The sequence below is a fragment of the Maniola hyperantus genome, chromosome 3 (assembly GCF_902806685.2).
Source record: "Maniola hyperantus chromosome 3, iAphHyp1.2, whole genome shotgun sequence".
Classification (NCBI taxonomy): domain Eukaryota; kingdom Metazoa; phylum Arthropoda; class Insecta; order Lepidoptera; family Nymphalidae; genus Maniola; species Maniola hyperantus.
The window spans coordinates 14,787,280-14,800,845 of NC_048538.1; the positions used below are offsets into that span (position 1 = coordinate 14,787,280).

Below are 13,566 nucleotides of genomic sequence, written 5' to 3' on the forward strand. Positions count from 1 at the left end.
TACAGGTATAAGTCCAAACACGACTATCATAATATATGCCACTAAGTTCCAGCGCCCACCTCCCTCTCCATCAGGATCTTATCACAGACTTTTTTTAAACAATTCATGAAAACAAAGCAAATAAGTCCAAATCGACTGTTTTGCTTATAACCCATAAACCGTCACAGAGTTCCAATGTCCAACGGCCCACCTCCATCATCATTATTCAGAGTCCCTCAATGGAACCATAATCAGTATGGAAAAATCAGTTACCAATTTCGAAGAAATGACAAAATCGACGGCGAGACCGTGGCGTGTGGAAGTCCTTACAAGAGAGTAGAGACCTATGTCCAGCCGTGAATGTCTATCGGTTGATGATGATGACAAAATATGTACGAACAAAGTGACCTAAATACTTAAAGCTTTTAAAAGCGCTTTTAAATTTTCTTAATTTTTTCGAACTTCTAATCAAATATTTCTCTATATTCGTACGTTTCAGTAAGAATCCTAGTACTTGTTTACTCATAAGTACGCATAGATCGTGCTAGTTGTCTATTTCAATGCTTATCATTTATTAATAGGCAGCGCTTGTGCGTTTGTTTATTTGCCGCCGTAACCTTCTCGATACGGTGTGAAACTTGACGCAGATCCCTACTGGCAGCTCCGATGCATAAATGCATTAGGGACGCTTCTTACTTTGAAACATTAAGAGAAGTTAGTTCGGAGCGCGCTCCATACAAACGTAGTTTGATTCTCATTTGAATATTATAACCATTGAAATTTTGTAGACACGTATTGGAAACAAATATCTCTCTCTGTCTGTGGTTTGCCAAATTTCCGTTAAAATATTCAAACCTAACCAAATCTATCAAAACCCATGTATTGAAAATATTTTCAATCAATTAACAACAATTTTCAAACAACTACGACTCTTCCTCTTTCTTTCTTGCCTCTGGAGCCTGCTTGAGGTAAATAGACTCTATCAAGTTAATATCTATCTTCTATCTTAGTAGTCAATAGTAATATACGGTCTACTATAATAAACTCTTCTTCTTTGTTGTCACCTCTCTCGAAGAGCGGTCGTGATCGTCACTGCAGTGTTGTGGGCAGGCTTTACTATCCATCTCTAGGTAGGTACTCCTCTCTGACACCTTGCTTGTTACTTATGTAAGGACGCTTCCAACGTACCCCTCACTTGGTCTACCCAGCAGACATAATAGGTATTTGAAAACAATCTTGATTAGAGTTTTAGCATATAGGATATATGCTATGCCAACAAAGCCAGATGCTAATACAATTAAAATGATGTTAATTTTATCGTCTTATGATTCTTATATTATTTCTGTAGTCGGCCTTGGCAGTACATAATATGCCATAGTGCTGCCTACTTGGAGAACAACGCCTACATCTGTTTTATAATACATAGGCAAATTATAAATAATTACTGCTATTAATATTTTTCATTGCTTTAGATAATTGTAGATTTAAAAACAATTGCAAAAAGTAAAAAAAACTCTGTTTCTGATTACCTGTTATATTTTTACATACGATTATGGTATGAAATCGAAATCTGTTTAAGGGAAACACAGCTACGAAAAGCTAGTAGAGCTTGCAAAAATTAAAATTCTATCATGGTTGTGATCCATAGGGGTATGGTTTAGTAAGTTACGGATTGTCCTTTAACTGAACCAGTAAACTTAACTCAAGCTCATCTCTAAACCTCTCCTCTACTTAACTAATTGGAACCTGTGGTACTTAAATTTATCTTTGGACTACAAAAACCTGGTTCGAAAACAATCTTTCCTACAAAAAAAATATATTTTTTTTGCCTCACGACAATTTCCGCTGTATTTTTAGGGCGCCGGTCGCCCGCCCACCACTCGTCGGAATAGTCTACTACTCTTATGTAATCAGCGAACGTAAATTACAGGTGTGAGACCTCGCGTGAGCCCTTCACATTTAGCTGTGGTCCCGTACGTTGATAATTACATGCAATTTGTATTATGACTTTCTAAACCACTGTTTCACGTAATCTATAATTTTCTATGGGTAGGTATGTTGCGGAGAATGGACGGAAGGAGGTAATTTCCAATGTTAGAAATAGTGCCTAATTGAGATCATTGGATCGAACTGAATAGTTTTTTTCGCTTCATAATATTTCTATTTTATTGTTGTTTTAAAGGAGATTTCTTCGGACCAGGTCTGGTATAATATTATTTAGGTAATTATTTAAATTGAGCATATTATCGAAATAAGTACCTATCTACTTTTTAGCATTTAGCACGTTCCACCATAAGATAGCTTTAGTATACCCGCGTACCTAATTAAGTGGTTTACGAAAACCCAAACACACTGATGAAGACGGTCCCTTATGTTATGAAATATAGCGTCGAAACCATCAATCTGACGGGAATAGAACGTCGCGTAACGCCGTCGCCAGCTGAGTAGTGTGACCGTGCTATCATCCGGCATCGCCCGCGCCTCCGATAACCCTGCGTCTCACACACCAAAATAACCAGTCTACTTCAAGCAGCAGTCGCAAAACGACTGCAGGAAAATTCTGTTCTGCTCCGCCTTTTATACCCCAGACGTGAGGGATGGCGTCCGTGCGCACGCGCTCCGCATCCCCCAAATCCGTCTCGTTTTCCCCCGTGTTGGAGAGGAAGTACAGTGTCGAACGTGCACCAAACGCACCCAAGGAAAACCAAGACCTGAGTGCAACGGATTGGCGCAGATATTTCAGCGATTTCAGCTCATATCTAGGTAAGTGCTGAGCAGTCGGGACCTGGTATGAGTCAAGTCGCTTTTATTGTACGGCCTTGTTCTATATCGGTAGCGTGTTACTGGAGCGTTTGGGATGCCATACCGTAAACAAACTGCGTAATCGCAAATTATATTATGATTATTGCAAACCTTTTGTCTCATTGCCTTGTGCAAACTGTAGAAACTTATCTTCAGCACTATTCAAATAAATATAAGACGAACCATTTACACATTTTATTAGAAGGTGGTATACATTTACATACTTGCAGTAGGTTATCATTATCATTATGGTTCGCAGCAATTATTTATTTAATTGCCTCGTAATTGTTCTTATTCATTTATCTTCCAATTCTTTCTTAGTCTTATATGATGTATTTCTATCAACCCTGAGTACCGATAAATGTGGCGCGTCTTTCATAAACATAAGAACTGCCATCTCCTGAAAAAAAAATCGGCCAAGTGCGAGTCAGACTCGCGCAGCGAGGGTTCCGTACTCGGGTATTTTTGTCAACATTTTGCGCGATAAATCAAAAACTATTATGCATAAAATAAATAAAAATTTGTTTTAGAATATAAAATTGTCTGATTTCTAATTATATTCCGAAGAAAATATAAAAGTTGACGAAAGATTATATACGTCTTTGTTACCTGTTATCTGTCAAAGCCACCAAGATTCATCAACTTCATAGTCGCTGATTGTTCCTACTTGTGTTGGGGACAATGCGCAGAGAAACTTTCAGCTTTCATAAAATAACGAATGTCTGGCCCTCACGGACTCTTAGTCCATGACTTAGACGCTTGGTAATTGGAAATGTAGGTTGACATCTGTGTTGATACAATACACTAACGACTGGTAGCACAAACACGGCATTGTATCATTTTAAAGTGCCCACGTGCTTGTGTTAATTGGACTACACTTTATTGCCTACTTATTGCCAGTATGACTTGATTTGATGTCTATTATTTTTATTCAAAAATTTTAAGGGATCTTTAAATCACTATGTGATCATGCCAGGCCCATAATACCATGACTACATCTGAATCAATATTTGTAGAACAACTTATTTTAAATGTTAAATCAGAAGTGGGATAACACGAAAAGGTAATCCAACTATCGAGCAGAAATTAACTCGGGAGGACTAAAAATCTTTTGGGGTAGGTATTGGCAAACCAGGTGAATTGGAGGAATTATTATAGACAGAAATAAATTGACTGAAATAGATTCAAAATTGATAGAAATAAATTAAAATCTGTTAATTATTACTTATTTAAAAAAGTTGTGAACCTACCTATTTTTATAAAAGATCCTCAATATGTTCTCAATTGTGACATAAATGAAAGGAAAATATGACTAACTGACTGACTGAGCTGCAGATAGCTATTATGACGTATATATCCGCTAAGAAATGATTGTGATTGAAATTGTGAATGTGTAAAATAGGAGTTCGAAAGTGAAGTTAACACGGACGAAGTCGCGAGCATAAGCATGAACTACAAAGTCTTACGAGGGAATGTCCTAAAGAAAAACATATCCTTATCAAATTGTTTATTTATCAAAACCTTGTTGAAAATACGCATACAATCTAGCGCGAAAAAAGTTATATTAATTGTTAGTTCAATGTTTCTCGCAATTTCTTCCTAGTTTGGCTAATTTCTAAGTGAAACAAAGCACGACACTATATCAGGCAGGCAGTGTCAACTTGCAGATAACCTTGCGGTTTGATATCATGCTGCGAAACGGTTCGGGTTTACTGCACTGTCGACTATCGATGAAACTATATTACGCGACAGGTTGAGATGGCAATCGGGATGGGGATAGCGCGGGTGTTGTGCGGGTGTGCAGGGCGCCCCATCGCCTCATACCCCGGTTGCCATCTCGACCAGTCGCGGACTATATATTATTTCCTCTTTTCGAATATTTTAAATAGTACATTTTTTTAATTTTTAAGAACGGTGATTTAAAATGTATATTGGACTAGCTGGTGCCCGCGACTTCATACGCGTGGATTTAGGTTTATAAAAATCCCGTGGGACTCTTTGAGTTTCCGGGATAAAAAATAGCATGTCCCTTTTTTTTTTTTTTTTTTTTTTTCAGATACAAGTTAGCCCTTGACTGCAATCTCACCTGGTGGTAAGTGATGATGCAGTCTAAGATGATAGCGGGCTAACCTGGAAGGGGTATGGCAGTTTTTTTTAAACCCATACCCCTTTGGTTTCTACACGGCATCGTACCGGAACGCTAAATCGCTTGGCGGCACGGCTTTGCCGGTAGGGTGGTAACTAGCCACGGCCGAAGCCTCCCACCAGACCAGACCAGAAATTTAGAAATTATAAAATTCCAAACCCCTGCCAGGAATCGAACCCGGGACCTCCCACTATTAAGACCACAGCGCTCACCACTGCGCCAGGGAGGTCGTCATAGGTCTTTCCAGGTCTTAAATTATACCCATGCAAAAATCACGTCGATCCGTTGCTCCGTTGCGACGTGATTGAAGGACAATCACACTTTCACATTTATAATAGGGGTAGTGATTTTATTTAATTAATCTCTTCTTCTTCTTCTTCTTCAAGTTCAGTTCTATACATTTATTGTATTAGATATTATAGTATAGATTACAGTCACTAGGACGCCTGAATAAATTCAATAATAAATTCCTTTATCAGTCAATGTAGCCTTTAGTATTACCACAGTGTTTGCTCAATGCCGCGATCTTGCTCTCAGTTCGAAATCAGGCGCCAGTCGTGTTAGGAGTAAGTATATTTATAGAACCATGTGATGTGTATCATTTGTCATTAAGTCGTGTGAATATGGTTTCTTATTACAGTACTCAGCATCAGCAATAAGATTGTATTCATTTCTTTGAATGAATCTTCATTAGGAATATTTGGTTAACTAAAGTTTTATTATTTTAGTTGACTTTTATTTTATAAAGAACACTGTTTCGTTGTCGGGTCGTGACACTAGAGCTCTGCCTGAAAATCAGCGCTGCAGTTGTCAAATACTGCAGCATCATACTGACGCAGTAGCTCATTACGCTCAAACAAGACATCATTTTTGTTCTTAGTATTTCTTAGTTTTAATTTTTAACATTAATTTGTATTTTGTATTTGTATTTATTTATTTATTAAAGAAGAATATTTGCAGGTTACAACAAATTTGGTGCATTCATAAACTTTAAATAAGTTTTTCCGTACACCAGTGCCGTCGAATTGGTTTATATATTTTGTTTCTCTTGTTTTATGAGCTGAATTTTTTTATCTAAAGTTTTTTTTAGATTCATACAGTTTCATTTTTAGCATTAAGATTTTTTTATAACAATATTATAGTCTTTATCATCACCATCATCATCTCAACCCATCGAATGGTCCATTATCGAACACGGGTCTCCTCCGAATGAAAACGTGTTAATCCGGTTATGGTAGAGATTTTGTCTCTTGGCCGAACTAAATTGACAGGTCTAAAATAATGTTTCCCTTTCCCAAAGTGCCATGCCGTGCGGAATTAAATATATTCTAGAATAACATTACTTTTAAATCTCTCTATTTAATTTAAATAGAGAGTAACGGGCAGTAACCCTGCAGCATCCAGGATTAAGGAGTTGGGGCCAGAAATTTTTATGGGACCACCACGGAAACTTCTGCTGTTGATTAAACAAAAAAAAATTGCAAATCGGTCCAGAAACCTCGAAAAAATCAGTGTATATACATTAAAAAAATGGATCGAATTGAGAACCACCTCCGTTTTGGAAGTCGGTTAAAAATCGTCACTGAGACACCATTTTATAGGTTCCAATTTACTGGGCTCCATTATCATATTAATTTGTGGAATTCCTTGTGCAAACTTAAAACTGGTTAGGTATCCTTGAAATAAAAAAAATCTTGAAACTTTTAATGCTTGGTTTGGGAATTTGGTACAATCCATTCTAATATTATAAATGCAAAAGTGTGTCTGTCTGTCTGTCTGCTAACTTTTCACGGCCCAACCGTTCAACCGATTTTGATGAAATTTGGTACCTACAGAGTTAGCTTATATCCCGGGGAAGGACACAGGCTACTTTTTATCCCGGAAAATTGAAGAGTTCCCACGGGATTTCAAGAACCGCGGGCATCATCTAGTTCTTGATAAATACACTACAGAGTTTTGTTAATATAAATAAAACCTTCGACATGCCTTCGACTTAGAATTTAGTCATAAAGACGTTTGAGTCATAGAAATTGGTTTGTTTGAGGGGGCAGAATACACAAGTAGGGTCTACTTTTTGCAACATCCTTTTGATGTCGAAACATTTAGGTTTTTAGCATATTTTTAGTATTTGTCTTGTACCAATACTCGAAAAACATACTAATGTAGTCGTAAAGCGAAGCCTGTGAGAGCAGTCGAGACAAATTCCGTAAAGCGCGCGTCATCGTGTGACGCCTCACTATCAACGCGGTGTGGCGCTGCGCTGGCGTCAGTGTCCATTGATCGACTTACATCTTTAATCGTATCAAGCGCTGGATTATTTTTTAGGGTTCCGTATCTACAAAGAAAAAAGGTGCCCTTATAGGATCACTTCATTGTCTGTCGGGTACTTCTCGTTGAACTAGAACTATGAAATTTGGAAAGTAGCAGTGGATTACTCCCCCCGTTCAAACTTGTCATTTGTCGACCTCGGATTTAAATCGGATGTTCCAGTGGCAGAAGATTTAATAGGATTTTATATTCACACTTGTCGGAAACCGATTTTGTGTTAAAATGTACTGCCATTGGAACATCAAGTGACAAACGACAAGTGGGAACGGGGAGATAAGTAAAGGTAAAAATCCGAAAACCGTGAATTTTAACGGAAGCTGAATATTCGACTCACTAACTAAAGTTATCAGAAAAGCGGAAATATTTCGTAAAGGGTAGGGTATAGATAGTTACCCATCACACACTTTCTGTTAGATTTTTGTAGAAACACTTAGTTTTTGTGATTAGATATTTGGTTGAGAATTTACCAAGATGGATTGTCATCTTCTCAAACGTTTTTCTAGTCTCAATCTTGAACTGCAATCCGCTTTTGGTCAGTTACAAATATTGTCATCCATACTAATATTATAAATGCAAAAGTGTGTATGTCTGTCTGTCTGTCTGTCTGCTAGCTTTTCACGAGGTTCAACCGATTTGGACGAAATTTGGTACAGCGATAGCTTGCATCCCGGGGAAGGACATAGGGGTACTTTTCATCCCGGAAAATTAAAGAGTTCCCACGGGATTTTTAGGAAAACCTAAATCCACGCGGACGAAGTCGCGGGCATCATCTAGTTGTAAAATAAAACAATAATTAGTTAGACGAAGTTACGGGATCTAGTAATTACATCGGCTTCTTACTTGTGATGTAAATATTAGCTGAGGAAAAATGAAAACACCTCAGCCAGTCGGACGCTAGTTTATAATTGAAAACACATTTATACAGTGACGAAATAGGCGTAAACCATTACAGTAGCTGTTCGTATTCGTTTGTCTAAAAGAAAAAACCGCGGAATCCCAAATATTTATGTGAACAATGTGTTAGGCCGTGCGCGATTTTTGCGGTCTGCGCTTGAGGTGAATCAGTACTGCATTAGTCCATAAGACAGCCGCCCGCGCCTTAAACCGTCTAGAGGGCAAAGATATTTAAATTTAGAATCCTTCCGCCGCCCTTTTCGTGTAACTTTTTTTTTAATTTTATGAAAGTTCGCGAATTCTTTGCAACCAGTTTGCGAGATCATTCTCCTTTAGTAACTGACCGGATAATCAAGAAAGAATTTTGATTCTGTTAAAAGCAGATTGAGTGTTAGTGATCGTTCGGAAACTGAGGAATAAATTAAGAAAATTGGATTTAACTTACTTAAGTGCCATCATAATGTCGAAAGCGCATTACAATGTTAATGACGATGTTTATGGGAAAATATTGAAACCCCATACAAATCTTCAGCCTCAAACCGACTACGCGGATGTGTTCGAGGCAGTTGAAGGATTAGGTATTGTATCTCCTTTTATCTACAGTAAGTACATTGATAGGAAGTAGCTATAGAACATAAGATATGGCCAGCTGACAAATAAGAATTTAATGCAGAAATTAAACAATGAGCCAAAATAGCTCAAATCTCTTGTTGTAAGGTTTAATGAAAGAACTCAAAATCTGGTTTAGGTAAGTCACAAGTTTATCAAGAAATTGATGATCAACTTTAAAATGAATTTCGTTTACTTCTCATTTAACTACAGAGGCTATTTCCCTTGCTAAAACTATAAGTCACAGATATTATAATGGGATCCCATTATAATACTTATCTGTGACTTATCGATTTCATATTCATATAGGAAGATAAGGCTCTTTAATCTGTAATTAATGGATATTTAATTAATTTTTATTAGTTAAGACATTATTTGAATACTCAATCACTTTCTTTGCCGACTCTACACGCAACATAGAGACTGTTAATCGAAAATAGTTTTTTTACTACCACGTTTAAGTGATAAACCCAAATTAACATTGCGTAAAAAGACGGCGATGTTTTAAGTGACGAAAACCATAAAACGTTAAGTGTCTCATCTCAGAACTGTGGAGCTCTCTGTCGTATCTCAGTAACAATGCTTCTTTAAGCAGTTTGACCGATAAGATAACGTACATTACGTGAGTGCTTACATGATGGAACAGATAAAGAATTTTTTGTACTAGCCGATGCTTGCTACTACTCAAAAACCGGCCAAGTGCGAGTCAGACCTGCGCACCGAGGGTTCCGTACTCGGGGTATTTTTTCGTCATTTTGCACGATAAATCAAAAACTGTTATGAATAGAAACAAATAAAAATCTGTTTTAGAATGTACAAGCAAAACCCTTCCGTGTGATACTTATGGTATAGTTGGTATAGTACACTTGGTATAGTTATCTTACTTTGAAAATTGAAAATACTGATTATTTGTTCTTGAACACATTTTAATATTTTTTTATGATGCAACCACAAATTCACGCTTTTCGGATTTATTCCTTTATTTGTGCTATAAGATCTACCTACCGGCCAAATTTCATGATTCTAGGTCAACGGGAAGTACCCTATAGGTTTTCTTGACAGATACGACAGACAGACAGACAGACAACGAAGTGATCCTTTAGGGGTTCCTTTTGCCTTTTGAGGTACGGAACTCTACTCTACCTCACATATAATAATTAGTCGTGACATTGGGATTATTCCGAATGGATTTCTCGGAATTTTCTTCCCCAATGGCTGATGCAATCAGTGCATATGAAATATGAATCAATGTGGTAGTCGCAATAATCTTATTGGCTTGACTTTTTTCAACGTGTCGCTTACTTCTTTCCTCTGACATGATGGTTGGAGATTGGAGATGGAGATTGCTCTGAATGAAATGTTGACTCAACCTCAGTGTTGCCAACAGTGCCAATCGTACCAATAAAGCTTGCGACGATTGTGTCTACTGCGTCCTCGATAGTTAAGTCTTTTGTTCTATGTAATTCTTTGTCTTTCTACCCGAGATGTGCATGGATGTAACGAGGGACGTGTAGGAAACCCTACATTATAATCGCTTCTCTTAATAGCTTAGCGCATTGAACGCCTTTCTTCTAAACTTTAAATCGAAAAAAGTACATGAATCACCTTATAGTACACTAGCTTATGCTCGCGACTTCGTCCGCGTGGACTACACAAAATTCAAACCCCTATTCCACCCCCTTAAGGGTTGAACTTTCAAAAATCTTTTCTTAGCGGATGCCTACGTCATAATAGCTATCTGCATGCCAAATTTCAGCCCGATCCATCCAGTAGTTTGAGCTGTGCGTTAGCCGTTAATAGATCAGTCAGTCAGTCACCTTTTCCTTTTATATATTTAGAAGATGATTATCTTTAATGTTATCCATTAATAAATCTAAATTTTTGACAATAATATACAAAAGTGACTGTTCTGGTCTGTTTGTACTTTGTTTAATTTTGAAAGAGTTTGCTGTTGCTAACTGTATTGAAAAGGTGTTATGGGACCGTTGAACTCTCCCAAAATCAAAACTCGTTTTTGATCACCATTACTTGAAGGCCGGAGAAGCTTTTTCGTAATGCAAAACAGGCGTATTCGCGAAAACAATAAAATTTTAAGATTCTGTTATCTGTATCACATAGGTACTGGTTGAAAACTGTAAAGTAGCGGCGTACTGCAAAAGTTTTGATCGACAGATGCATTTTGATTCCATATCGGTGATTTTGAAAGAAAAGGGTTTTCAAGTGACGAAAAGAGAAGGCTCTAAATTCAACATGGTCGATGCGTATATTTTTTATGTATGTCCATTGTCCACGCATATATTTTTACAGAGTAGATACCTAGTCTGATTTTCATGATGCTTTTTTTTATTGGACGTATATTATATAGTATAATTATGCTCTTAAACTAATATATATATAAGCAAGTCCAATTAGACTTGCTTATATATTAGTTAAAGGAGCATAGTTATTAGGACTAAAAAGGTAGGTATATTTCATTTTCCGCTTTTCAGTTTCTTATTTCGTCGGCTTATTTATTTGTTAAAAAGTTTTTATGAAAAGAGATAATCTGTATGAAGTTAGGAAATTTCTCTTAGTGTTACGATTTACGAAGGAACACTTTATGGCGCTATAACTTTTGCCAACGACCAAGTTAATTTGTGAACGCGTCGCGCGTTCATTGGTGCCAATTAGAAGACCGTCGATTTATTTTAACCAACATGACATCACATCCAAATGACCTATTCCACTCGTTTATTTAACGTCTGAGTAAATATGTAAACTATGGATAAACCATGTATTTATGTATTCACATGGCCGTAGCCAATAATTGATTTCGGGAGGGGTTTTATCGGGGTTTTAACGAAAGCCTTTCTGGGGAAAAAAAACTTTTTACACTAATACTACTACTATAGGCTAAAGGATGTGTATTGTGTATGTTTGTTACTTTTTTACGCAAAAACTATTAGACGGAGTTGGTTGAAATCATGAATGGAGATGGACTATATCCTGATTCATAACTTCCTAACCGCCTTTATTTCTAAGTCATAAAATGTCTTCCACATCAACTCAAATCTGTCCTTTATCAATTCCAGATGCCCTGCTAGCGGACCTCCAGAACTCCATAAATCCGGGACGAGTGAGCAGTCCGGTTGGCAGGACCAGTTCGCCGGGCGGGCGGACGAGTTCCCCGGGCCGGACCGGGTCACCGCTCGGTCGGGGCAGCTCTCCGGGGCGGTTGAGTTCACCCGGAGGAAGTCTCAGCTCACCCACCTCGACCGGATACGGCTCGATCAATGGCTCGAGGAACATCGGTTCGGATTATGCCAAACCTTCATCTGTAAGTTGAAAAATTTAATTGCTGAAAAACCTAGTCGGAACATTATAATGCACCCCTAAATCAAAACTGTTTCAACTAAAAAAGGACGTTTTTCAGAACTAAAAATAACAGATTGTTTGTTAATTTACAGAAAATATTTAAGTAAAATTCTAAAAAAAGATTTAGAAGGAATTATTGTGTTATGAATATTTTATAATATAGTTACTACAGTTTTATTCGCATACAGATTGTAGATTCGCAAGTCGGGGATTAAAAAATTAGGTTTATCTCAAAAGGCGAGGTTATTGAGTTGAAACAGTTTTGATCTAAAGATTCGATAATAATTAAATGGACTGCTCTTTGGAAAATAATTTCTTCCGAATTAACTTGCTTAGAGGAGAATCTTTTTTAAAAATATCGAGGAGATCTTCAAGATCAAAATTTCTACAGCTGGCGTTATAAACATGACGTACCATATAGAAAGTATGGAAGGGAATAGGGATGTCTGCGACTTTGCGCATGGGTCCTGTCTGTATTTTCCTACAGCGTAGGCTGAAAAAACATGACTGACGAACTAATGACGCGGCAGCAAAGTCAGACCAAATATGTAGATAAATCACCCACCGCGCCGGTTTAAATTTAGAGTTATTTTTACCTGATGCCAACTGTAGAAGTCTATTGATATAACAGCTACATCAGGCTACCTCTCAGATACCTCAGATTCAGAGAAATCTTATGATCTCATAAGGTTTCTCTGAATCTGAGGTTTTATTTGTTTTACATTAGCAAATGGGACTGACTTGACCATCACCTTGTCACAAAATGTATGTCATGAACAGAGTCTTAATCTTTCCAGTTTCCTCCATATAAATACTAGTATGCAGTCATCGTTTGTTTATCCTATCGCTTTGAACCATGAACTGCCTACATAATATAAAGTTGCATTAATTTATATCATAAGTCAAGTTGCATCACCTTCATTATCTTATATCTATAGTCTATACATTAGTTAATTATCAAAGTCAAAGTCAATCATTTATCCAGTCTTATGACTTGCGATGTCGTCCGCGTGGACTACACATCCTATTTCAAACCCCTATTTTACCCCATGCCCAATTTTAGCTCAATCCGTCCAGTAGTTTCAGCCGTGCGTTGATAGATCAGTCATTCAGTCAGTCATCTTTCCTTTTGTATAGTTAGATATAGAAGATTAAACTGACTGACAGATCAATCGCCGGGTCTAGAAACTTAAGGTTTTGCTTGTAGGTATCTATTACGCATAGTAGTACCACTTTTATAAGAGGCCTAAAAACTAGTTAAAACAAAGCACTTGTAAAGTCTATGATAGAACCGAGATTGTGACTAATCTACACTTATTAATGTATTAATAAATATTGTAAACATTGAATATAATGATGTAAGTTATATTTGTGGTTCACTGAGTCACTAAGTAATAGTTACGGCGGCGATGTTTACTAGTTTTCTATTTATTTCTGCGATGCACACCTATCGA

At 37.2% G+C, this 13,566-nt stretch overlaps 1 protein-coding gene across 6 annotated transcripts in view; it reads left to right on the top strand.

Moving 5' to 3' along the window:
* Nucleotides 1-13,566, top strand: part of Pax (Paxillin) — a 79,111-nt gene that overhangs the window by 47,241 nt on the left and 18,304 nt on the right. For 3 of the 6 annotated variants that reach the window (XM_034984629.2, XM_034984628.2, XM_034984630.2), the window contains exon 2: nt 11,830-12,074. In XM_034984629.2, coding sequence (XP_034840520.1) covers nt 11,830-12,074 — 245 coding nt within the window. Of the gene's footprint in view, nt 1-2,462; nt 2,743-8,327; nt 8,728-11,829; nt 12,075-13,566 lie in introns of those variants that run through there. The other 3 variants (XM_034984626.2, XM_034984631.2, XM_034984627.2) reach the window with 3 other exon arrangements.